This window comes from Pristiophorus japonicus, chromosome 11 (assembly GCF_044704955.1).
Source record: "Pristiophorus japonicus isolate sPriJap1 chromosome 11, sPriJap1.hap1, whole genome shotgun sequence".
Classification (NCBI taxonomy): domain Eukaryota; kingdom Metazoa; phylum Chordata; class Chondrichthyes; family Pristiophoridae; genus Pristiophorus; species Pristiophorus japonicus.
This window is the reverse complement of record NC_091987.1, coordinates 80,044,105-80,070,891: the sequence shown is the minus strand read 5'-3', so window position 1 is coordinate 80,070,891 and position 26,787 is coordinate 80,044,105. Positions and strand designations below refer to the sequence as shown.

The 26,787-nt window shown below is 42.3% G+C and overlaps 1 protein-coding gene across 3 annotated transcripts in view; it reads left to right on the top strand.

Moving 5' to 3' along the window:
- The window catches only part of LOC139276112 (E3 ubiquitin-protein ligase DZIP3-like), a 136,811-nt gene that overhangs the window by 99,009 nt on the left and 11,015 nt on the right, over nt 1-26,787 (top strand). For 2 of the 3 annotated variants that reach the window (XM_070893618.1, XM_070893617.1), the window contains exons 24-32: nt 241-344; nt 5,783-5,870; nt 7,383-7,484; nt 7,632-7,769; nt 9,824-10,005; nt 10,188-10,308; nt 10,435-10,530; nt 14,984-15,076; nt 19,754-21,368. In XM_070893618.1, coding sequence (XP_070749719.1) covers nt 241-344; nt 5,783-5,870; nt 7,383-7,484; nt 7,632-7,769; nt 9,824-10,005; nt 10,188-10,308; nt 10,435-10,530; nt 14,984-15,076; nt 19,754-19,864 — 1,035 coding nt within the window. In that variant the 3' untranslated portion in view covers nt 19,865-21,368. Of the gene's footprint in view, nt 1-240; nt 345-5,782; nt 5,871-7,382; nt 7,485-7,631; nt 7,770-9,823; nt 10,006-10,187; nt 10,309-10,434; nt 10,531-14,983; nt 15,077-19,753; nt 21,369-26,787 lie in introns of those variants that run through there. The other variant, XM_070893620.1, reaches the window with a different exon arrangement.

The following is a 26,787-nucleotide window of genomic DNA, read 5'->3' as shown; positions in this document are numbered from 1 at the left end:
TTTTAATATCAACATCCTGAAGTAGATTAATGTCTGCTATGCCTTGATCTACGAATGTGTCTTGCATGCCTACTAAATAAAAGAAACCTCTAGCTTTATCCTCTGGGTCGCCACACTTCCAATAGATTCCATTTTAGGGTGAAAACATGAATCCTCATGTCTGAATTTAACACATTTTAGCGGCATTTGGTTGTATAATATAAGTCTGTATTTTTGCATGTTTTTTAATGTTTTTTTCAGGTTTTGTTCTTGGAGTCTCGTAGGGATCATGGCCTCTTCCAGTTGCAACAGGCTGAGCAAGACTGTTCAGTTCAACTCAGGACGGCAGAAGAGAATGTGACACGGTGAGTGGACTATCACAACAGATTTGACGTACGTAAATGTAGAAATGATATGTTGTTCAGGGTGCATGGTATTGGTGCCCCACTATATTCCGCTCTAAATAGCTGGAGTCCACGGCCTTGGCAATCAAGGAGGCTACCCATCCTCTAAAACTAGATAGAAGTTTGTGTGAACCAGGATCTGCTGAGAATGGCTGTCCTCCCATGCAGCAGCATTGACACAGGATCAAAAGGAACTGCTGATTTCCCTAGGACTATTTAAAGGCAGTTGGATGATTATCAAGGAAATGTCTCTGGATGGCAAGTGGCTGCAAAAGAATCTGCATGGCAGCAAACATATGGATGCAGTAAAAGGAATCCTTTGGCAAGTGATGGAGTGATGTGAATTCCTGCTCTGGCACCCCTGTTTGCTGTTCCTCACCTGTGCACTGTGACTCACCTGTTGCAAACTGCCATCTTGAGGCTACATGTCTTTACAAAAATTGATGAGAGGGATTCAGTTGTCTTGTCTTGTTCCGGCCCGTAGGCAGGCTGTTCTTTCAGCCTTAGAATGACAGAAGAGGAACATTTGAAAGTTGCCTACAGGGCTCCTGTGTCAGATGACACAACTCGACAACTACCTCTATGCTGACCCACTGCCTGTGGAGACCGCTTCTGAGGTGTGTCAGGAAAATGGTGGTGGAATATCTGGCGGATGCAGAAAGTCTGGCTCTGGTGCTAGCCGATCTCCAGCAAATCACATGGATGAACTTTAACAATTGTACATCCCTGTCTGGTGTAAAAATAAAATGGGGAAGGTGGCTCAACCGTGGCTAACATGGGAAATTAGGGATAGTGTTAAATCCAAGGAAGAGACATATAAATTGGCCAGAAAAAGCAGCAAACCTGAGGACTGGGAGAAATTTATAATTCAGCAGAGGAGGACAAAGGGTTTAATTAGGAGGGGGAAAATAGAGTATGAGAGTAAGCTTGCAGGGAACATAAAAACTGAGTGCAAAAGCTTCTATAGATATGTGAAGAGAAAAAGATTAGTGAAGACAAATGTAGGTCCCTTGCAGTCAGAATCAGGTGAATTTATAATGGGGAACAAAGAAATGGCAGACCAATTGAATAAATACTTTGGTTCTGCCTACACTAAGGAAGACACAAATAAGCTTCCGGAAATACCGAGACTCCAGGATGGTATGTTGCCTCCCTGGTGCAAGGGTTGCAGAAGTGAGGGATCCAAATTCCTGGGACATTGGAACCAGTCCTGGGGGAGGCGGGACCAGTACAAACCGGACGGCCTGCACCTGGGCAGGACCGGAACCAATGTCCTAGGGGGAGTGTTTGCTAGTGCTGTTGGGGGGGAATTAAACTAATATGGCAGGGGAATGGGAACCTATGCAGGGAGACAGAGGGAAATAAAATGGAGGCAGAAGCAAAAGATAGAAAGGAGAATAGTAAAAGTGGAGGGCAGAGAAACCCAAGGCAAAAAACAAAAAGGGCCACATTACAGCAAAATTCTAAAGGGGCAAAGTGTGTTAAAAAGACAAGCCTGAAGGCTCTGTCACTCAATGCGAGGAATATTCAGAATAAGGTGGACGAATTAACTGCGCAGGTAGCAGTTAACGGATTTGATGTAATTGGCATCACGGAAACTTGGCTCCAGGGTGACCAAGAACTCAACATCCAGGGGTACTCAACATTAGGAAGGATAGACAGAAAGGAAAAGGAGGCGGGGTGGCGTTGCTGGTTAAAGAGGAAATTAATGCAATAGTAAGGAGGGACATTAGCTTGGATGATGTGGAATTGTATGGGTGGAGCTGCGGAATATCAAAGGGCAGAAAACGCTAGTGGGAGTTGTGTACAGACCACCCAACAGTAGTGAGGTTGGGGACAGCATCAAACAAGAAATAAGGGATGTGTGCAATAAAGGTACAGCAGTTATCATGGGCAACTTTAATCTACATATTGATTGGGCTAACCAAACTGGTAGCAATTCGGTGGAGGAGGATTTCCTGGAGTGGATGAGGGATGGTTTTCTAGACCAGTATGTCGAGGAACCAACTAGAGAAGCTGGTCATCCTAGACTGGGTGATGTGTAATGAGAAGGGACTAATTAGCAATCTTGCTGTGCAAGGCCCCTTGGGGAAGAGTGACCATAATATGGTAGAATTCTTTATTAAGATGGAGAGTGACACAGTTAATTCAGAAATTAGGTCCTGAACTTAAGGAAAGGTAACTTTGACGGTATGAGGCGTGAATTGGCTAGAATAGACTGGCGAATGATACTTAAAGGGTTGACGGTGGATAGGCAATGGCAAGCATTTAAAGATCACATGGATGAACTTCAACAATTGTACATCCTTGTCTGGAGTAAAAGTAAAACGGGGAAGGTGGCTCAACCGTGGCTAACAAGGGAAATTAAGGATAGTGTTAAATCCAAGGAAGAGGCATATAAATTGGCCAGAAAAAGCAGCAAACCTGAGGACTGGGAGAAATTTAGAATTCAGCAGAGGAGGACAAAGGATTTAATTAAGAGGGGGAGAATAGGAATAGAGTACGAGAGGAAGCTTGCCGGGAACATAAAAACTGACTGCAAAAGCTTCTATAGATATGTGAAGAGAAAAAGATTAGTAAAGACAAACGTAGGTCCCTTGCAGTCAGATTCAGGTGAATTTATAATGGAGAAGAAAGAAATGCCAACAGACATTAGACTTAGTTTCCAGCTGGTGCCCTGAGCTTATTGCATTCTGAGCTGTTGCACTGTGAGCTGCAGGTGAAAGGTTGTATTCTGGGAGTCACTGCTCATCCCAACTTCTCTAAGGTCCTTCTGTTCCACTGAACTCTTTTCAGATATTTTGTTTACGGTCAGCTTTCCAGTGAAACAGCAATCCTGGTGTTTTTCAATTGACAAATATCAAAAACCCCAACACGCAATCCCTGCACCAAAAAAACATTAAAAACCCGAGAAAAATTACCCTGTCTTTTTAAGATCTGCCTTCCGCATATAGTTTACCTTTATTGTCCGTTATAAAATGGGGGGGCTTTTGCCTGACCATTGGGGAATACCTCTATGGAGCTAAAGGTCTTTATTTACATGCAGGACACATACATGTAAGATTTACAAAGTCTGCTATGTGCCATCGAGCCCACTGACTTATCCACTGATATTCTGCTATTTTTTTTAAAAGAGATAAATACTTCTTTATAGTTAACTCTTATCAGTTCTATATCCTTCTTTACAACCTCTATATTCTTTCTTCCAACATCATTTGTAAAAACTCATGCAAAATATTTATTTAATATTGGCACTTTACTTTTATCCTCTGCAATCTCTCTTACCTTCATCCCTGAAGGATCAAGCCTTTTTAACTATTGATTTTTTTTTTTAACTTATAAAAGTAATTTCATAGTATCTTTCCAATCTTGTGTTATATTCCTTTTTAGCCCTTCTTATTGGCTGTTTCACCTCCCTAATACACTGTCTGTACTCCTTGGCCCAGAAATTGTGGTCGGGGGCTTCCTGTGGGAGGATGTCTCCAACCGAAATTGTTTTTGCATAGAAACATAGAAATTAGGTGCAGGAGGGGAGGCCATTCGTCCCTTCGAGCCTGCACCGCCATTCAATAAGATCATGGCTGATCATTCAACCTCAGTACCCCTTTCCTGCTTTCTCTCCATACCTCTTGATCCCTTTGGCTGTAAGGGTCATATCTAACTCCCTTTTGAATATATTTAACGAACTGGCCTCTTACGAAAGTACTGGTGGTCCCGGAGGAACATAGACTTGTGCTCCGAGGCCTAGCTGCGCAGCCCAGCTTGGGGGCCCACGTATTCCAGGACCGTATGTGCAGCCTGGGATCACGTGGGCCGGACCAACCAATGTAAATGGCGTATCCCCATTCACAGTGAGTTCCGTTTCTATGGAGATCACCATTTCTATGAATGGGGATATCCCCAAAAATACAAACATTTAAAATAAATAAGAAAAACTCTTCACACATTTAAAATTCTTTGAAATATTAAATTAAATATTTTAGACATTTTTTGTTAATGTGTTTTAATAGGGGTAAAAATAAACTTACCTTAATGAACAGGGTCTTTAATATAAAAATTATTGATAAAATTTTATTTTCCTATCTTTTAAAACTCTTACGCTGGTAAAAGCAGGCCTTATACCTGCTTTTATCAGGCATAAGAGTTTGAAGGACATTCACTGGGCAAGAGTTGGGCAAATAGCCCAAAGCTCTTCCTGCATAGGCCCATCTCCTGGGGATGCATTGGAACTGTCAAAAGACCTCACAAAATAATTTCAAGATGTTAAGACATTTTGACAGTTTGCAAGTGCCGGATTTTAGTACATGCGCATCACGCGCCGAGAACCTGCACTTGTGAGACCTCTACGGATTTGTGCGCGTCTGTAGAGACCGCGATTTTTGGCCCCTTGTGTTTATTATTGTCAGCCCTATCATATGCCTACTCATAATTATGTCTTCCCCTGTTCACCTTATAGTATTCTGTGCATCTCATTATCTTCACATTTGTACATTTTGCCCCTATTTTATAAAACCTAAGATCCTATTTGCTTGTTTTACAGCTCTATCAACTTGTCCGCTCGTTTGTAAATATTTGTATACCTGAACCCTAAATCTTTCTGTTCCTCTATTCCATTTAAAGTTTTACCATTTTGTATATTTGAGTCCTCTTTATTTTTCCTTCCAGAATATATCCCCTCACATTTCTTCACGTTAAATTTAATCTGACATCTATCTTAATCTACCAACCTATTAACGTCCTTCTGACTTTGTTTACAGTCCTCTTTACCGTTAACCTCACTCCCAATTTTTATGTCATTTGACATTATGCCCCCTTATAACCAAGTTGAGAAAAAAAAGCAATGGTTCCAACACTAGCTTTAGGGGAACATCACAGATTATATGTCTCCAGTCTGGAAAAACATCTATTAACCAGTACTTTCTGTTTTCTGTGCTTTATCCAACTTCCATCTATGCTGTGACATTTCTTTTAATACATGTCCATTAATTTTATTAACAAGCCTGCTATGTGACACCTTATCAAATTCTTTTAAAAATCCATATAGATAATACCCACCAAATAAACACCATTATTGTTTCAAATTTATTTGACACAACTTGCCTTTTACAAATTCATGTTGGCTGGTTTTCTAGGTGAGTATTAATTTTATCCCATATTATGGCCTCTAGAAGCTCAGCCACTGCTGACGTTAGGTTGCTTGTGCTATACTTACCTGGTTTGTTCTCCCTTTTTGAACAGAAGTGTTACATTGTCAATCACCCTCTTCAAGTTCATAGGAAGAAAAGTGCAAATATGAACAATTACCTCATCCAGGAAGAACTATTTTGACCCTGCAAAATAATTTCAAGATTCATCACTTGTTGAAAACTAACTAAAACCATTGTACCTTTGGTTAATAGAAATCCTGAGTCTGCTCGTGTATGTGCAACTGTTGATGGCTGGCAAGCAATCGTAGCTGATATAAGAAACAAGATTGATTTTACAAAGGTGAGTTTTTTTCCCCATGTCATTTTATTATAAAGTACAAAAGTAATTTTTGTCTGATTACGCTTCTGTGAAATGCCTTGGGATTTACCTGCTGCACATATTATTACGTCAAATAGGCTATATAAAGGCAAGATGGTGTCTGAAACTGTTCTGAGCAGTGAATACAGTATTCTAGATTGTAGGAAGTACATCTATATTGGTGTATGTCACATTGGTAGAGTTTTTGGAGCCATGGACAGTGTGTCGTGCATGCTGCAGTTTCACAGGATAGTACAAGTTAAGGACTGCTGAAGTTGGGATCATGGAAACAATGAACAATCCTAGAAGGGACAGTCCCTCTGGAAAACAGTGAGAGGGGAGGAGAAAATATGATTAGTAGAATCTCGAACTGCAAGTGATTCCTGGGCCATATGTAGACTTAGCTCAGTGTTCAAATTTTCACTTCCTTTAAGAACATAAGAATTAGGAGCAGGAATGGGCCAAAGGGCCTCTTGAGCCTGCTCCGCCATTCAATAAGATCATGGCTGATCATTGACCTCAACTCCACTTTCCCATCCGGTACCCACATTCCCTTGATTACCTTAGAGTCCAAAATGTCCTGAAGTGTAAATTCCCTGTCTGCATGAGTTCTTTACCTTGTCGTTGTAAATTCAGTGACTTAAGTCTTGGAATCCTCCACTCTGCCTATTTTTTCCTGCATTGCAAAGTAACCAGTTAGTGGTAGAATTCACCTGTAGGCTACCAATACATTATAACACACTGAGCCACACAGGCCATGGGTTTGATTCTTGGTCTTTGCTGAGTCAGCTGATCTCCACTAGGTGCTACAATTGACCATGGCACCCAGGACTGTAGAAGGGGGAAAGAAGTATGGGTCCTGCTCTTCAGTGCCTTCATCCCTTCACCCCACCACTGGCAGATGTACCTTCAGCCATCAAACCTCATGCTCTGCAATTCCTCCCTAAACTCCTCTGTCTCTTCACTTTCCTCTTCTCCTTAAAACCCTTTGACCAAACTTTTAATCACCTCTTCTGACATCACCACTTTGGCTCAGCATCCATTTTTGACTGATTAAGCTTCTGTGAAGCGCCTTGGGACATTGTTCTATGTTAAAGACACTGTATAAATACAAGAATGTGTATGTGCATATGTCCATTAGGTGAGAGCAGGATTGAATTTGAGTTTGGCTGTGACTCCCTCCATGATTGAATAGTCTGCCAACATTCATTGTTTAGGATTGCACTTCAAACAAAGGCTGTGTTGATGAGGTCGTGGAGGGCTACCTGTACCTGGGGAACCATATCCTAGTTAAAAATGATTGACTTTAAGTGAGAAGGGAGGAAATTAGGCAGAAAATACATTTTGAGAGAATCTATCAATGTGATCTTATTGGAAGTGTATTGCTTAATAAAAATCAATAGTTTATTAACAAGACATTTTGTGCCAGTATAAACTGTTGTAATAACTTGCATCTTTATTTAATTTGTATTCATTTGGACATTTTTTTCTTAGAATCAATTTGATGAACAGATAGGTTTGTTGAAGAGTGGAACTAAACTGAGCATGCTTCCACAGATAAAGATCCCACCACCACCTCCACATCCTGATGCAGTAGTACGTTCTTTCTACTATAATTCCTTTACAACACATTGAATTCGGTGTCTGGATTAATTTTCCTCTTTTAATCATTTTCTATTTCTGTAAGGATGTGCTTTCATGAAACGTCAAATGCAGTAAATGTTTGGTTTCTTTTCATTTTAGATGAAGCATTTTTTGGAACAGCATTTACAGGCAAAAGCAAACAATGTTAAGGCTGGATTTGAGCAACTCAAGTCTGCTAAAGGTAGATCCACTACTGTCACAAGACAGCCAGAGGCTTCAGCAGCTGTACAGGAAGAGGTGGGAACTAATCAATTGTATTAGACCAATGATAGAGACTAAACCGAGCCTACATGAAATGTTATCCAGTTTGTTGATGTTACTTGACATCTGATGCTTTGTTAACCTCCTCGATACTTGAAGCATCTTCCTTCCATAATTGCAATGAGTTATGTATGTTCTTGCCAGCTTGTTGAGTTTCCCACTTTGAGGCACAAGTTAAAACTGATATGCTGATATTAACTCCAAATTACTTCTTTGCATATACATCCACTTTCTGACACCTTAACAATCTGAATCAATCTTGCTCCAGGTAACAAGATTGTACACTTCAATCTACTCCTGAAATGTGGGAGGAAAACTAGAGATAATTATTTGTTTAGAAAATGTACAATTGTGTACCAACTATAGTGACTTATAACAGAGAAACATAGAAAATAGGTACAGGAGTAGGCCATTTGGCCCTTCGAGCCTGCACCACCATTCAATATCATGGCTGATCATTCCCTCAAAACCCTTTCCTGCTTTCTCTCCATACCCCTTGATCCCTTTAGCCATAAGGGCCATATCTAACTCCCTCTTGAATATATCCAATGAACTGGCCTCAGCAACTCTCTGCGGTAGGGAATTCCACAGATTAACAACTCTCTGAGTGAAGAAGTTCCTCCTCATCTCGGTCCTAAATGGCCTACCCCTTATCCTTAGACTATGTCCCCTGGTTCTGGACTTCCCCATCATCGGGAACATTCTTCCCGCATCTAACATGTCCAGTCCCGTCAGAATTTTATAAGTTTCTATGAAATCCCCTCTCATCCTTCTAAACGCCAGTGTATAAAGACCCAGTCTCTCCTCATATGTCAGCCTGGTGAGCCTTCGCTGCACTCAATAGCAAGAACGTCCATCCTCAGATTAGGAGACCAAAACTGAACACAATATTCCAGGTGAGGCCTCACCAAGGCCCTGTACAACTGCAGTAAGACTCCCTGCTCCTATACTCAAATCCCCTAGCTATGAAGGCCAACATACCATTTGCCTTCTTCACCGCCTGCTATACCTGCATGCCAACTTTCAATGACTGATGAACCATGACACCCAGGTCTCGTTGCACCTCCCCCTTTCTCAATCTGCCACCATTCAGATAATATTCTGCCTTCGTGTTTTTGCCCCCAAAGTGAGTAACTTCACATTTATCCACATTATACTGCATCTGCCATGCATTTGCCCACTCACCTAACCTGTCCAAGTCACCCTGCAGCCTTTTAGTGTCCTCCTCACAGCTCACACCGCCATCCAGTTAAGTGTCATCTGCAAACTTGGAGATATTACACTCAATTCTTTCATCTAAATCATTAATGTATATTGTAAAGAGCTGGGGTCCCAGCACTGAGCTCTGCGGCACTCCACTAGTCACAACCATTCTAATCTGATTCCTTTTAATTTCTCTCATTGGTTCCCACAGTAGTGTAGTTGTATGAATTGTTTATATTTGCAGGAGTGCGCATTGATACAATCAGACTGATGTTTTCTGGTATGAAGATATTACATGCTTCAGAATTGGGGTATTTTGGCAGTGGCCATGACTGAAGAAACGGGAGAAATAATCGGGCAGGGGCACTTGAGACAGTTGTCTTGCCATTCTTATGGTGCCTGTGGCAGATGGAGGTTCCACTCACATTTTCCTCGTCCTGTCAAGGTATCCTGTGATTGTTGAGAATAGTCTATCTGTAGAAACCTCGATGCAGGGGGCCAAATAATCTGTCCTCTCCTAGTCTCAAGTGCACGCTTTAATGCTTCTGACCTTGACCCACATACATGTCATCGATGCTTTGCTGTGTATTGAAGGGTTGAGGTCTACTGCAGCAAGAAATCACTTGTTTCAGCGATGCTGCCTGGATCACAGCACTATATGTTCGAACATTGCTAGCTTAAATAGAGAAAAAAATATATATCCTTCTGTTTTCCATTAGTTCCAGTTAATTTTTAGGAGTATATGGTTTGTTGAGGATTAAATAGCATGCAAATTACTTTTGGTATCATTTTGAGACCAACCAAGGTTTCTTTTCATTAATCCATAGATTCAAGGGGCTTCCCCAGTATCTGAACAATCGGCAACCCAGCGGTCCATGCAAGCTGGCAGAGGAGCAACAGTGGCGATTGCAGCAGCAGCGGCGACAGCAACAATAGTCGGAATCCGTGGAAAGAACAGCTTTGAGAGAATTATGGAGAAACTTTCAACATCCTATCCGCAGTTTACCAGGTTAATATCAGTGGCTGAAATACTTTGTTCATGGCAGTGGGTCCAATAAAAGTTTGTTTTCCACAATAAAACATTGTTTCTCTGGTGCACATTTGTTTCAGAGCAAGCAATTGATGCATTGTTTTTTGTTTTATATCTGAAGAACATGTAAAATGAAAAGACTATTTTTGTTTGCATTTTAGGGATGCATTAACGGACTTCTTGAAAGAAGTAAGGCTGTCCAATGGTGGCTCCCTCTCGGGATTATCCTACGATGAAATTGTTAACAAAGTAGCACGATTGGTGGAATCAAAACTCTCCGAGGTAAACCTGAGCAATTGCTGCTTTTGGAATAAATAGGAGCAAGCAATTGGCTGTTACTGCTTTATGAAGAGAATCATTCCCATGCCGATTAATATATTCTTTTCCTTTTGACTTTCTGCATTTCAGAGCAGTAACAGTGGTCACAACAATCCCTCTCAACAATCCGCTTGGCGTTCATCTAAGCAACAGGGACTAAAGTCATGGGAAGGAGCCAGGGCATTGGTAATCTACACTTGGCACATAGTGTGTTGAAACACAATGGGGCTGAAATTGCCCCGCACTGGATTTGGGGCGCATAATTTGAATTATCTGAAAGTTTAGTGCCGGCACGGGAAGCGCCGGCACGGGAAGCGCTGCCACCACACAGAATTGGCCACTTAGAGGCAAAAAAATGTATGGGGCATCGTGGGGTGCAACTCTCACACCAGCAAAACGCTGATGTGCCGCTGTGAACTCTGCAGCCTCTTTAGTGGCACCCACTGGGCCACCAGGGAGGGTGTCGACCGATAGAAAAAAGATGGCGTCCACGGCATTGCCACCGCCCCTATAAGGATACCCCAGCCACCACAGCTTCTTGTCCCCGAGGCATTGCCCCACGGCGACCTCACGTGCTACGGGACAATTTCACCCGAGGGGTGCAAAGGGGTCAGCACACACGCCGGCAGAGCCTGGGGCGATGGGGGCAGCTCTGGCCACTGCACCTGGTCGAAAACCCTTCAGCACCGCGCTAACGGATCTTTCCCAGAGGGGCAATTTCGGCCCCTATGTATATAAAGCTTTGAGACAGACAGTTTCTATATTTTTTAAAAAGTAAAAATTATTCTTCTCTGCTCTTGGCATGAAACAGTGCGCTGTGATTTTCCATCTTTTGAAAATAATGGAAAAGTAAATCACAGGCAGCGAATGCACAATTCTGCAACAGGCATTCCCAGCAGGCATTAATGTGGAATTTTAACCCCACTGTGATTTAGAGAATGTTGTAGCTCATCTGTACAGATTGTGGCATTCAATTCTTTAAAAAAAACGTCAACAGTTTATTTGAAACTATCATTGATGCAGTGAATAGTCCTGGCAATAGAAAATTAAACACTCATGCACAGAGAACTGGGCTTAAATTCCCAGGAAAGCATTGAAATTTGGTGACCATCTATAGGTTACATTTCACTGGGTCTCCGTCTTTCATGGCAGCAGGGGTGGGGGGGGAGAGGTTAGAGAGAGGAGGAGGAAGCGGATTAAATTAGCAGTTATAACCAAGCCCAAATTGACAACTTGTCAGCTGGTAGTGTGGTTATTAGTAACCTGAGGAAGCCTGTGATCTAGACTTTTCTTTCTACCTAACTGAAGGGAGATAGCACAGAGACGACATGTACAACGGTGAAGGATATATTAGACAAAACATATTTTGAACTTAGTAGCCTTCGTCTGGGCTCAAAAAGGAGAGAGTTCAGTGCACAAGGCAAAAGCTTGGGAAAGCAGGGAAAAATGATTAAAAAAATAAAATTAAAAGCTCTTTATCTGAATGCATGCGGCATTCGTAACAACATAGATGAGTTGACAGCAAAAATAGATATAAATGGGTGTGATCTGATTGCCATTATAGAGACGTGGTTGTAAGGTGACCATGGCTGGGAACTGAATGTTCAGGGCTATTTGACAATTCAGAAGGATAGGCAGAAAGGAAAAGTAGCTGGGGTAGCTCTGTTAATAAAGGATGGGATCAGTGCAGTAGTGAGAAATGATATTGGCTCAGAAGATCAAGATGCAGAATCAGTTTGGGTGGAGATAAGAAATAATAAAGGGAAGAAGTCACTGGTGGGCGTAGTCTATAGCCCCCCGAACAGTCGCAACACTGTTGGACGGAGTATAAATCAAGAAATAATGGATGCTTGTAAAAAAGGAACAACAATAATCATGGGCGATTTTAATCTTCATATTGATTGGACAAATCAAATTGGCCAAGGTAGCCTTGAGGAAGAGTTCATAGTGTATCCGGGATAGTTTCCTTGAACAGTACGTTGTGGAACTAACCAGGGAGCAGGATATCTTAGATCTGGTACTGTGTAATGAGACAGGATAAATAAATTATCTCTCGGAAAGAGTGATCATAGCATGGTTGAATTTTAAATTCAGTTGGAGGGTGAGAAAGTTGGATCTCAAACCAGTGTCCTGAGCTTAAACAAAGGAGATTACAAAGTATAAAGGCAGAGTTGGCAAAAGTGGACTGGGAAAATAGATTAAAGTGTAAGACGGTTGATAAGCAGTGGCAGACATTTAAGGAGATATTTCATAACTCTCAACAAAAATACATTCCAGTGAGAAGGAAAGACTGTAAGAGAAGGGAGAACTACCCATGGCTAACTAAGGAAATAAAGGATGGTATCAATTGAAAACAATGGCATACAAAGTGGCCAAGATTACTGGGAGGCCAGAGGATTAGGAAACTTTAAAAAACCAGCAAAGGATGACTAAAAAAATAATGAGAGGGAAGATAGATTGAGAGAGTAAACTAGCAAGAAATATAAAAACAGATAGTGGTAAGAGTTTCTACATGTATATAAAAAGGAAGAAAGTAGCTAAAGTAAACATTGGTCCCTTTGAGGATGAGACTGGGGAATTAATAATCGGGAACAAGGAAATGGCAGAGACTTTGAAAATATATTTTGTGTTGGTCTTCATGGTAGAAGACACTAAAAACATCCCAATAATGGAGAATCAAGGGGCTATAGGGAGGGAGGAACTTAAAACAATCACTATCACTAAAGAAAAAGTACTCTGTAAAATAATGGGACTAAAGGTGGCCAAGTACCCTGATGGCTTGCATCCTAGGGTCTTAAAAGAAGTGGCTGCAGAGATAGTGGATGCAATGATTGTAATCTACCAAAATTCCCTGGATTCTGGAGAGGTCCCAGTGGATTGGAAAACAGCAAATGTAACGCTCCTATTTTTAAAAATAAAAGGAGGCAGACAGAAAGCAGGAAACTATAGACCAGTTAGCCTAACATCTGCCATTGGGAATATGCTGGAATCCATTATTAAGGAAGCGGTAGCAGGACATTTGGAAAAGCACAATACAGAATCAGCATGGTCTTATGAAAGGGAAATCATGTTTGACAAATTTGCTGGAGTTCTTTGAGGATGTAACGAGCAGGTGGATAAGGGGGAACCAGTGGATGTGGTATATTTGGCATTCGATAAGGTGCCACATAAAAGGTTACTGAACAAGATGAAAGCTCCAGGGTTGGGGATAATACATCAACATGGATAACGGATTGGCTAACTAACAGAGTCGGGATAAATGGGTCATTTTCCAATTGGCAAACGGTAACTAGTGGGGTGCCACAGGGACAGGTACTGGGGCCTCAACTATTTACCATCTATATTAATGACGTGGATGAAGGGACTGAGTATAATGTAGCCAAGTTTGCTGATGATACGAAGATGGATGGCAAAACAAGTTGTGAAGAGGACACAAACAATTTGCAAAGGGATATAGACAGGTTAACTGAGTGGGCAAACATTTGGCAGATGGAGTACAATGTGGGAAAGTGTGAGGTTATCCACTTTGGCAGGAAAAATAAGAAAGCAGATTATTATTTAAATGGAGAGAAATCACAAAATGCTGCAGTACAGAGGGACCTGGGAGTCCTTGTGCATGAAACACAAAAAGTTAGTATGCAGATACAGCAAGTAATCAGGAAGACAAATGGAATGTTAGTCTTTATTGCAAAGGGGATGGAGTATAAAAACAGAGACGTGCTGCTACAACTGTAGGCCACACCTAGAGTACTAGAGAAGGTTCACAAGGTTGATTCCCGAGATGAAGGGGTTGACTTATGAGGAAATATTGAGCAGGTTGGGCCTATGCTCATTGGAGTTTAGATGAATGAGAGGCAATCTTATTGAAACATATAGGATACTGAGGGGGCTCGACAAAGTAGATTCAGAAAGGAAGTTTCCCCTCAGGGAATCTAGAACTAGGGGGCATAGTTTCAGAATAAGGCGCCACCTATTTAAAACTGAGATGAGGAGGAATTTCTTCTCTGAGGGTTGTAAATCTGTGGAATTCTCTGTCCCAGAGAGCTGTGGAGGCTGGGTCATTGAATATATTTAAAGTGGAGATAGATTTTTGAGCGATATGGGAGTGAAAGGTTAAGGGGAGCAGGCAGGGAAGTGGAGCTGATTCCATGATCAGATCAGCCATGATCATATTAAATGGCGGAGCAGGCTCGAGGGGCCAAATGGCCTACTTCTGCTCCTATTTCTTCTGTTCTTATTTCCCTTCTTTAAGTTTGGATTGTGATAGTTATTAGTGAGAAGAGGAATGTAATTAGAAAGAGCCTTCAAGGACCAACTTCATTATTCCATGTGAACGTTCATTATTCCATGTTGAACGTAGGGCACTTAACTATTTGAGTACATTAGCAGTTTTCAAAACTCTTGTGTCATTGCCATTTACCATATGTGAAAGGGATCTTCTGCACTTCTATAATGCAGCAATAGAGAAGTTCACCGAATGAATGCACATAGTGTTCCTGGAATAACCACTTGAGATTGTAATTTTAACTTTTAATACTGATCTACTATGGCATTGCCATGACGTTAGTAGGTTCCGTTCATTGGGAATACTGAGATAGTATAAGAACTGCTGCAATTCAATAATCCTTGTGTTTTGTAGACTGAAGAACAAGACCCTTGTGTGATCTGTCATGAAGAACTCGCTATAGAATCCATGCTTATTTTACCATGTGCACACAAATTCCATTTCCAGGTATTCTGATCATATTCTAACTTTTTATTCACTTTATTTTATGACCTATATATAGCAAATGGCAAGGGAGGAGTTTCATCATATAGTGAAAGTCTCTTAATTGAAAGCAAAATGTGGACTGAATCCATATGGCAGTAATCTGCATATCTACCAACAGTCTTGCTTTTTACACAAGACAAGGAAATGAAAATCAAGCCTATCCTACCTAAATAAATTGTGCCAGGTTGAGATTAGTTCACTTCTGATTCGCCACCGATGATTCATTGTTTTCACTTGAGGTGTCCATAGTGCACTGAGACACTAGCACAATGCATTATGGAAAAGTAGGATGTGAATTCACACTGGTAACTACTACACATAAGAACATAGGACATAGGAGCAGGAGTAAGTCATACAGCCCCTCGAGCCTGCTCTGCTATTCAATAAGATCATGACTGATCATCGACCTCAACTCCACTTTCTTGCCCTATCCCTATATCCCTTGATTCCTTTAGTGTCCAAAAATCTACGGATCTCAGTCTTGAATATATTCAACGACTGAGCATCCACAGCCCTCTGAAGTAGAAAATTCCAATGATCGAGAACCCTCTGAGTGAAGACATTTCTCATCATCTCAGTCCTAAATGGCCGACCTCTTATCCTAAGACTATGACCCCTAATTCTAGACTCTCCAGCCAATGGAAACAGCTTCTCGGCATCTATTAATCAAGCCCTCTCAGAATTTTATGTTTCAATGAGATCACCTCTCATTCTTCTAAACTCCAGAGAATATTGGCCTATTTTATTCAATCTTTCCTGATAGGACAACCCTCTCATCCCAGGAATCAACCTAGTGAACTTTTGTTGCACCTCCTCTGAGGCAAGTAAATCCTTCCTTGGTTAAGGAGACCAAAACTGTACACAGTACTCCAGGTGTGGTCTCACTGAAGCCCTATATAATTGCAGCAAGACTTCCTTACTCATACTCCAACCCCCTTGCAATAAAGGCTAACATACTATTTGCCTGCTTAATTGCTTGCTGTACCTGCATGCTAACTTTCTGTGATTCCTATAGAAATCATACACACTCTGTAACTATCACCCATGCCACTATAGTGAGGTTATAGCAGTTAGTCTGACAAAATCCAGTAAGTCACTCAAGGCTGCTGTTGCGTTTCTCTGGCTCCAAATTTCATAGAAGCACCGTCAGAAGCACAATAGGCGGATTGCTCTCATAAATTATATTTGGCAAGGGGATACATAAAAAGAGAGGGCTGAAGATAGCCTCAATAAGGATCTCACTTTAGCAACAAAGTAGTTCTAGCTTTCACATGTGTATGTCGACAAAAGAAACACATCATCAACTACTCTCCTTTACTGCTGAGCCAGTCACACTTTCTGTTCTCCTCCAAGCCTCCCAAAGAAATAACTTTAGATTTCCCCCCCCCCGCCATTTATTTTCATTCTCCTCATTCCCATTTAGATCCCCCATTCTTTACCCAACAGGGAAGAGGTAACCTGTTCTTGGGCATCTGCTAGTAGCAGTCTATAATCAGCCACTGGGAGGTATACAAGTGCCCCATTGTTACATTTGCATTTTATTTTACACCAGTTCTTTATTGGGGAAATGCCTAGTCTCTGCTAATGACACAATTGAGATTTCATGAAATCCGTGTAAGGAATTGTGGGATGAATCTATGTCCTACAAATCTGCCCAACATGCTGCTTCGTAATAATGCAAAACTTGGTATTTTACCTCTAACTGAATTGCTTTGCCATTTTTTCCCCAAGATCTTTTAACTAAATTTGCCGCAGAATTAATTAATTTCTGCTTCACTGGGTGCTTCCTACTTAAAATCATAGAATAGTACAGGAGGCCATTCGGCCCACTGAGTCTGCACCGACTCTTTCGAAGAGCAGTCCAGTTAGTTTCCCCCTTCCCCATATCCCTGCAATATTTTCCCCTTCAAGTATTTATCTAATTCCATTCTGAAAGCTATTATTTAACATCTATCTACCAGCTTATCAAACCATGCATTCCAAATCCTCCCCTCTCATTGTGTAAAAAAGGCTTTTCCTCATGATTCTTTTGCCAATCACCTTACATCTGTGCCCTCTAGTTATCAGCCCTTCAACCACTGGAAACGATTTCTGTTTATTTACTCTATCTAAACCCTTCATGGTTTTGAACACCTCTATCAAATCTCTGCTCTAAGGAGAACAACCCCGGCTTTTCCAGTCTATCCAAGTAACTGTAATCCCTCATCCCTGGAACCATTCAAGTAAATCTCTTCTGTACCCTCTTCATGTCCTTCCTGAAGTGTGGTGCCCAGAATTGAACACAATACTTCAGCTGGGGCCGAACTAGTGTTTTATATAGATTTAGCATAACTTTCTGGCTTTTGTACTCTATGCCGCTATTTCTAATGCCCAGGATCTCCTCTGCTTTATTAACTGCTGTGGTACCCTGTCGTATCACTTACAAAGATTTGTCCATAAACACACCAGGTCTCTCTGTTCCTGTACCCCCTTTAAAATTGTACCATTTAGCTTATATTATCGCTCCTCATTCTTCCTACCAAAATATATCACCTCACACTTCTGTGTTTAATTTCATCTGTCCTGTGTCCGCCCATTCCATCTGCCTGTCTATGTCCTCTTGGTCTATTACTATCTTCCTCGCTGTTTAGTACATTTCCAAGTTTTATATCATCTGCAAATTTTGAAATTGTGCCCTGTAGCCCCCCCCCCCACAAGTCCAAGTCATTAATGTATATCAAAAAGAGCAGTGGTCCTAGTACTGAACCGTGAGTAATACCATTATCCCTCCAGTCCAAAAAACAGCCGTTCACCACAATTCTGTTTTCTATCCCTTAGCTAGTTTTGGATCCATGCTGCGAAGTAGCCCAACATCATCAAAAGCCTTTTGAAAGTCCATATACAGATCATCAACTGTATTGCCCTCATCTACCCTCTCTGTTATCTAATCAAATAACTCAATCAAGTATGTCAAGCACGATTTGCCCTTAACAGACCCATGCTGGCTCTCCTTTATTAGTCCATGCTTGTCTCAAGTTGTTAATTTTCTCCCGGATTATTATTTCTAAAAGCTTCTCCACCACTGATGTTAAACTGACTGGCCTGTAATGGCCAGGTTTATTCCCCTCCCCCTTTTTGAACAAGGGTATAATATTTGCAATTCTCCAGTCTTCCTAGTACCACCGCAGTATCGAAGGAGGATTGGAAAATTGTGGCCAACACTTCTGTAATTTCTAGACTTACTTCCCTAACCTAGGATGCTTTCCATCCGGGCCAGGTATTATCCACTTTAATACTGACAGCCTTTCTAGTACCTTCTCTTTATTTATTTTTGGCTCATCCAGTATCCTGACAACCTTCTGGTTTACCATAGCTTTGGTAAAGTCCTCTTCCTTCGTAAACACCAAAGCAAAATACCTCAGCCATACTTCTGTCTGCACCAATAGATCTCCATTGTGGCCCCTAATAGGCCCCACTGCTCCTCTGACAAACCTTTTCATGTTAATATGCCTGTAGAAGACCTTTTGTATTCTCTATTATGTTAGCTGTAAATGTGTTCTTATATTGTCTCTTTGCCCCTCTTATTTCTTCTTTTATTTCTGCGTACTTCTTATATTCGGCCTGAATCTCCCTTTTATTGTCAAGCTGACATCTGTCATACACCCCTTTTTCTACCTCATCCTACTATTCTAGCTCCTTCGTCATCCAGGGAGCTCTGGCTTTGGTTGCCGTTCCTTTCCCCTTTATAGGAATATACTTAGACTATACCTGAACCATTTCCTCTCTAAAGGCCACTCATTGCTCCATTACACTTCTGCCAGTCTTTGACTCCAGTTTACCCAGGCTAGATCCCTCCTCATTTCACTGAAATTAGCCCTCTTCCAGTTAAGTATTTTTATTCTAGATTGCTCTTTGCCCTTCTGCATTGTGCCAGTGGCTCAGTTGGTAGCACCCTCGCCTCTGAGTCAGAAGGTTGTGGGTTCAAGTCTCACTCCAGAGACTTGAACACAAAAATCTAGGCTTTCAGATGAGACGTTAAACCGGCTGCTCTCTCTGGTGGATGTAAAAAATCCCATGGCACTATTTTGAAGAAGAGCAGGGAGTTCTCCCCATGTCCTGACCAATATTTATCCCTCAATCAACATCACTAAAACAGATTATCTGGTCATGATCACATTGCTGCTTGTGGGAACTTGCTCTGTGCAAATTGGCTGCCGTATTTCCCACATTACAACAGAGATAACACTTTCTGTGTTTCTGTAAAGCACTTTGGGATGCCCTGAGTTCGTGAAATGTGCTAGCATTATTTTCTTACAACTAAAGCCGATGATCACTATTCCCGAGATGCTCACCACAGTAACGACCTCCACTTGACCCACCTCATTCCCATGGACTAGATCCAGCACTGCCTCTTTCCTCGTTGGGCAGGAAATATACTGATAAAGAAAATTCTTCTGAACACACTTCAGAAATTCCTCCCCTCCATTGCCCTTAACACAATCCCTGCCCCATTCAATATTGGGGTATTTAAAGTCTCCCATTAACACGACTCTATAGTTCATGTACCTCTCAGTAATCAGTACTTCAGAAACCAATTTTAATTGCAGACTTAATCACTGATTAAAGTAAAATAACTAATGGATATTTTTCTCCATATAGTGCATTGGACCATGGCTGAAGGAACAGAGGACCTGTCCCACTTGCAGACTTCATGTTGTGTTACCACAAGAATTCCCAGGACTCCCCAGTAGGAAAATTCGTCGGTTGTGACTACTTCTGAAAAAAACAATCTACAAAGATTTACTTAATGGGCTGAAATGGGTTCACAGGATTGAAGAGGCGTTTTTGAAAAGCGAATTTGTATGTCTGCCCCATCCTCTTCCGTTCTGCTTGAAACTGGGTGGACAAGGAATAGAAGATGAACCTTTGAGGTCGATGATCAGCCATGATCTTATTAAATTAAAGGGGACAGAGTGTAGTGTAACAAAATTTGCAGATGACACAAAGATTAGTGGGAAAGCGGGTTGTGTAAAGGACACAGAGAGGCTGCAAAGAGATTTAGATAGGTTAAGCAAATGGGCTAAGGTTTGGCAGATGGAATACAATGTCGGTAAATGTGAGGTCATCCACCTTGGGGGGGGAAAAAAAACAGTAAAAGGGAATATTATTTGAATGGGGAGAAATTACAACATGCTGCGGTGCAGAGGGACCTGGGGGTCCTTGTGCATGAATCCCAAAAAGTTAGTTTGCAGGTGCAGCAGGTAATCAGGAAGGCGAATGGAATGTTGGCCTTCATTGCGAGGGGGATGGAGTACAAAAGCAGGGAGGTCCTTCTGCAACTGTACAGGGTATTGGTAAGGCCGCACCTGGAGTACTGCATGCAGTTTTGGTCACCTTACTTAAGGAAGGATATACTAGCTTTGGAGAGGGTACAGAGACGATTCACGAGGCTGATTCCGGAGATGAGGGGGTTACCTTATGATGATAGATTGAGTAGACTGGGTCTTTACTCGTTGGAGTTCAGAAGGATGAGGGGTGATCTTATAGAAACATTTAAAATAATGAAAGTGATAGACATGATAGAGGCAGAGAGGTTCTTTCCACTGGTTGGGGAGACTAGGGGACACAGCCTCAAAATACGGGGGAGCCAATTTGAAACCGAGTTGAGAAGGAATTTCTTCTCCCAGAGGGTTGTGAATCTGTGGAAATCTCTGCCCAAGGAAGCAGTTGAGGCTAGCTCATTGAATCACAGATATATAGATTTTTAACCAATAAGGGAATTAAGGGTTATGGGGAGCGGGCGGGTAAGTGGAGCTGAGTCCACGGCCAGATCAGCCATGATTTTGTTGAATGGCGGAACAGGCTCGAGGGGCTAGATGGCCTACTCCTGTTCCTAATTCTTATGTAAATAGTACCGAATCCTGAGGCTTTCGGAGAAAAAATGGCCATAACAGGTATAATAATCTCAGCAAAGATGGCTGGCTCTCTTTAGAACCAATGTCCTAGGGGGAGTGTTTGCTAGTGCTGTTGGGGAGGAGTTAAACTAATAATAAAATAATAAACATAACGGGGAACAAAGAAATGGCAGACCAATTGAACAAGTACTTTGGTTCAGTATTCACTAAGGAGGACACAAACAACCTTCCGGATATAAAAGTGGTCAGAGGGTCTATTAAGGAGGAGGAACTGAGGGAAATCTTTATTAGTCGGGAAATTGTGTTGGGGAAATTGATGGGATTGAAGGCCGATAAATCCCCAGGGCCTGATGGACTGCATCCCAGAGTACTTAAGGAGGTGGCCTTGGAAATAGCGGATGCATTGACAGTCATTTTCCAACATTCCATTGACTCTGGATCAGTTCCTATCGAGTGGAGGGTAGCCAATGTAACCCCACTTTTTAAAAAAGGAGGGAGAGAGAAAGCAGGGAATTATAGACCGGTCAGCCTGACCTCAGTAGTGGGTAAAATGATGGAATCAATTATTAAGGATGTCATAGCAGCGCATTTGGAAAATGGTGACATGATAGGTCCAAGTCAGCATGGAATTGTGAAAGGGAGATCATGCTTGACAAATCTTCTGGAATTTTTTGAGGATGTTTCCAATAAAGTGGACAAAGGAGTACCAGTTGATGTGGTATATTTGGACTTTCAGAAGGCTTTCGACAAGGTCCCACACAGGAGATTAATGTGCAAAGTTAAAGCACATGGGATTGGGGGTAGTGTGCTGACGTGGATTGAGAACTGGTTGTCAGACAGGAAGCAAAGAGTAGGAGTAAATGGGTACTTTTCGGAATGGCAGGCAGTGACTAGTGGGGTACCGCAGGGTTCTGTGCTGGGGCCCCAGCTGTTTACATTGTACATTAATGATTTAGACGAGGGGATTAAATGTAGTATCTCCAAATTTGCGGATGACACTAAGTTGGGTGGCAGTGTGAGCTGCGAGGAGGATGCTATGAGGCTACAGAGTGACTTGGATAGGTTAGGTGAGTGGGCAAATGCATGGCAGATGAAGTATAATGTGGATAAATGTGAGGTTATCCACTTTGGTGGTAAAAACAGAGAGACAGACTATTATCTGAATGGTGACAGATTAGGACCGAGATAAGGAGAAACTTCTTCACCCAGAGAGTGGTGAACCTGTGGAATTCTCTACCACAGGAAGTAGTTGAGGCCAATTCACTAAATATATTCAAAAGGGAGTTAGATGAAGTCCTTACTACTCGGGGGATCAAGGGGTATGGCGTGAAAGCAGGAAGTGGGTACTGAAGTTTCATGTTCAGCCATGAACTCGTTGAATGGCGGTGCGGGCTAGAAGGGCTGAATGGCCTGCTCCTGCACCTATTTTCTATGTTTCTATATTGCAGGGGGATGGGAACCTATACAGGGAGACAGAGGGAGACAAAAATGAGGCAAAAGCAAAAGACAGAAAGGAGATGAGGAAAAGTGGAGGGCAGAGAAACCCAAAGCAAAGAACAAAAAGGGCCACTGTACAGCAAAATTCTAAAAGGACAAAGGGTGTTAAAAAAGCAAGCCTGAAGGCTTTGTGTCTTAATGCAAGGAGTATCCGCAATAAGGTGGATGAATTAACTGTGCAAATAGATGTTAACAAATATGATGTGATTGGGATTACGGAGACGTGGCTCCAGGATGATCAGGGCTGGGAACTCAACATCCAGGGGTATTCAACATTCAGGAAGGATAGAATAAAAGGAAAAGGAGGTGGGGTAGCATTGCTGGTTAAAGAGGAGATTAATGCAATAGTTAGGAAAGACATTAGCTTGGATGATGTGGAATCTATATGGGTAGATCTGCAGAACACTAAAGGGCAAAAATCGTAAGTGGGAGTTGTGTACAGACCTCCAAACAGTAGTAGTGATGTTGGGGAGGGCATCAAACAGGAAATTAGGAGTGCATGCAATAAAGGTGCAGCAGTTATAATGGGTGACTTTAATATGCACATAGATTGGGCTAGCCAAACTGGAAGCAATACGGTGGAGGAGGATTTCCTGGAATGCATAAGGGATGGTTTTCTAGACCAATATGTCGAGGAACCAACTAGGGGGGAGGCCATCTTAGACTGGGTGTTGTGTAATGAGAGAGGATTAATTAGCAATCTCATTGTGCGAGGCCCCTTGGGGAAGAGTGATCATAATATGGTGGAATTCTGCATTAGGATGGAGAATGAAACAGTTAATTCAGAGACCATGGTCCAGAACTTAAAGAAGGGTAACTTTGAAGGTATGAGGCATGAATTGGCTAAGATAGATTGGCTAATGATACTTAAGGGGTTGACTGTGGATGGGCAATGGCAGACATTTAGAGACCGCATGGATGAATTGCAACAATTGTACATTCCTGTCTGGCGTAAAAATAAAAAAGGGAAGGTGGCTCAACCGTGGCTATCTAGGGAAATCAGGGATAGTATTAAAGCCAAGGAAATGGCATACAAATTGGCCAGAAATAGCAGCGTACCTGGGGACTGGGAGAAATTTAGAACTCAGCAGAGGAGGACAAAGGGTTTGATTAGGGCAGGGAAAATGGAGTACGAGAAGAAGCTTGCAGGGAACATTAAGGCGGATTGCAAAAGTTTCTATAGGTATGTAAAGAGAAAAAGGTTAGTAAAGACAAACGTAGGTCCCCTGCAGTCAGAATCAGGGGAAGTCATAACGGGGAACAAAGAAATGGCAGACCAATTGAACAAGTACTTTGGTTCAGTATTCACTAAGGAGGACACAAACAACCTTCCGGATATAAAAGTGGTCAGAGGGTCTATTAAGGAGGAGGAACTGAGGGAAATCTTAATTAGTCGGGAAATTGTGTTGGGGAAATTGATGGGATTGAAGGCTGATAAATCCCCAGGGCCTGATGGACTGCATCCCAGAGTACTTAAGGAGGTGGCCTTGGAAATAGCGGATGCATTGACAGTCATTTTCCAACATTCCATTGACTCTGGATCAGTTCCTATCGAGTGGAGGGTAGCCAATGTAACCCCACTTTTTAAAAAAGGAGGGAGAGAGAAAGCAGGGAATTATAGACCGGTCAGCCTGACCTCAGTAGTGGGTAAAATGATGGAATCAATTATTAAGGATGTCATAGCAGCGCATTTGGAAAATGGTGACATGATAGGTCCAAGTCAGCATGGATTTGTGAAAGGGAGATCATGCTTGACAAATCTTCTGGAATTTTTTGAGGATGTTTCCAATAAAGTGGACAAAGGAGTACCAGTTGATGTGGTATATTTGGACTTTCAGAAGGCTTTCGACAAGGTCCCACACAGGAGATTAATGTGCAAAGTTAAAGCACATGGGATTGGGGGTAGTGTGCTGACGTGGATTGAAAACTGGTTGTCAGACAGGAAGCAAAGAGTAGGAGTAAATGGGTACTTTTCGGAATGGCAGGCAGTGACTAGTGGGGTACCGCAGGGTTCTGTGCTGGGGCCCCAGCTGTTTACATTGTACATTAATGATTTAGGCGAGGAATGAGGTGTGTGTGCTGTATGGGGCATGGTTGCTGGGCGAGGGCTGCAGCAACCTGGAGGATTTAAAGCAAGGCCAAGTCCCCTCCTGGATCAGCAACAAGCACCTCGCAGCCCTCCACCCGTTTAGTAATTCACTAAGCCCATATCAGCTCCGTCTAGCTTCTGAAGCCTACCCTGTCCCAGTAGATTGTGGGCGGTCCAACCATACCACCATGGGGATAGTTGTAAGGATGCCGGTTATGGGTGGGACAGCCCAACCCGCGTCGGTGTACAGGGTGGAGAATATTGGGATCATTCATAAAGTGACAGGTACTGACCTCTCTGGGTGCCAGAGCTGGGGCGCACACGTAATACTGTGCCCCCAACACTTGAACGCCTACTCCAGACCACAATGTGGGTTTAAAGCTGCTGGCACACAGCCTATCAACTGTACCGTGGAGGTAATGACACAAGACCATGTTCCCCCACAAGTAGCATATATAGGGGGTGGGACATATTGCGTCACCACAAGTGCGCCCCATTACCAACATGGACAACACATCTGGTGACAGCAGTTTTTGTTTTAAACCCGAGGCAGAAGTACAAGTGGCCCAGAAACGGATTTTTCCCATTCCTGAACCCTCCACTATTCACCTCACTGTAAATAACAATTTCACAAATTTATAAGATTACGTTGCCCATTTCGGCTATGAAATCCCCCCCCTCCACCCGAACATCTTACTGCCCTACTGAAAGCTGTAGAGGTATCACAGAAAAATTTCTATACTCTAGAACAAAAAACAGTTGAGATAGGGGGCGAAATTTTGGATATCCCTGTTGGGATATTGTCAGAAATATAGAGGTCGTCCCCCCCCCGGATCAGAATAGCTTCCCATGTTTTAATTATCTGCCAGCTTGTGATTATTTGTTATTTATGGTGTACTACCTGCAGGGTGAGGGGCAGAAGTCGTCGATCCCGGCACCAGAGGGTGCTGGACGAGCCCCAGCTGAACTTAAGGATTGTATCAGGGAGGGAAACATAAAATATGATAGAACACTGCAGAAAAACCACAGTCACCTGGTGATGTCCGGTTTAGATTCCACCTGCTGTAAAAGCGCAGAGGTCAAGTGTTGTAAAAAGCTTGTACTATATGTGTTTTGCTGGGTATTTTTGTGAAACTGGAGTAATGGAGGGGTGTTGGACCCCCTCTATGCCGTAATGTAATTGGAATGACTGAATTTATCTGAACACTACATTTAAAGGAGAATGTATGCTTCGGGTTTTAGCTAGGTAAATTACAGGGGAATGTTAGCTCTCGGGGATCAGGAATTTTGTTCACTTAGGATGACACTCTGTGGCGAAGAGTGTCAAATGGGAGACTGTGAGATTCCAAAATTCTTGGAAACCCCCCCCACTCCCCAGTGTTTGGACTCACTGAAAAGGAAATTCGATTTGGGCCTATTAAACAGAAAGTTTGGGATCCTAAAATGCATATGGAAGAAATCTACGAGTTTTAACCAAGTGTGGGATTTTAAAAGGCATGTGTTGGGTCTGTGAGGGAAAAAAAAGGCTGCAAGACCAGGGGTGGGACCAACCTCTGTAAAACCAGTTTGGATATTGGAGCTAATCAAATTGTCTAGAGAACTGTTACCCTCAGACCTACCCCCTAGAAGACATTAACATTTCAACAATCGACCCAAGAAAGTACAGTTCCAGTCCAAGCACACAACCCATCCAACACATGCATAAGGCTAATCACCTTTCCGACCTGCATAGAAATCTCGGACCCAGACAGGCAACTCGAAATCAGAAACGAACTTTAAAAATAGCTGGGAGTTCGTCAACTCAGAAAAGTCAATCAATGCCAAATTAAAACACTTAATCAAGTTTCAGTTAGCTCTGGGCAACAAAACTCAAACAAAAGAAACATTAGATTTGGCGCGAAGATTAAGCAGCCTCTCAGAGTATAATTGAGGGCCTATTGTACCAAGAGAATTACTCTATACTGACCATCACTTCGGAACAACAAAATCAAGACCGTGAGCACACGACGAGAAAACGCAGGAAGAAACATAGCAACATCGGAGAAAAGAACTTCAAAAACCAATCAGTGGAACATCAATACCAACTGGCTTCAATACGCAGCAGAGGTCTTCTACCACGTCCAGGGTACGGCAAGGCAAACAGACTATAACCAAAGAACCCCAAAACTGCAAAACAGCCCTAGCTGTCAAAG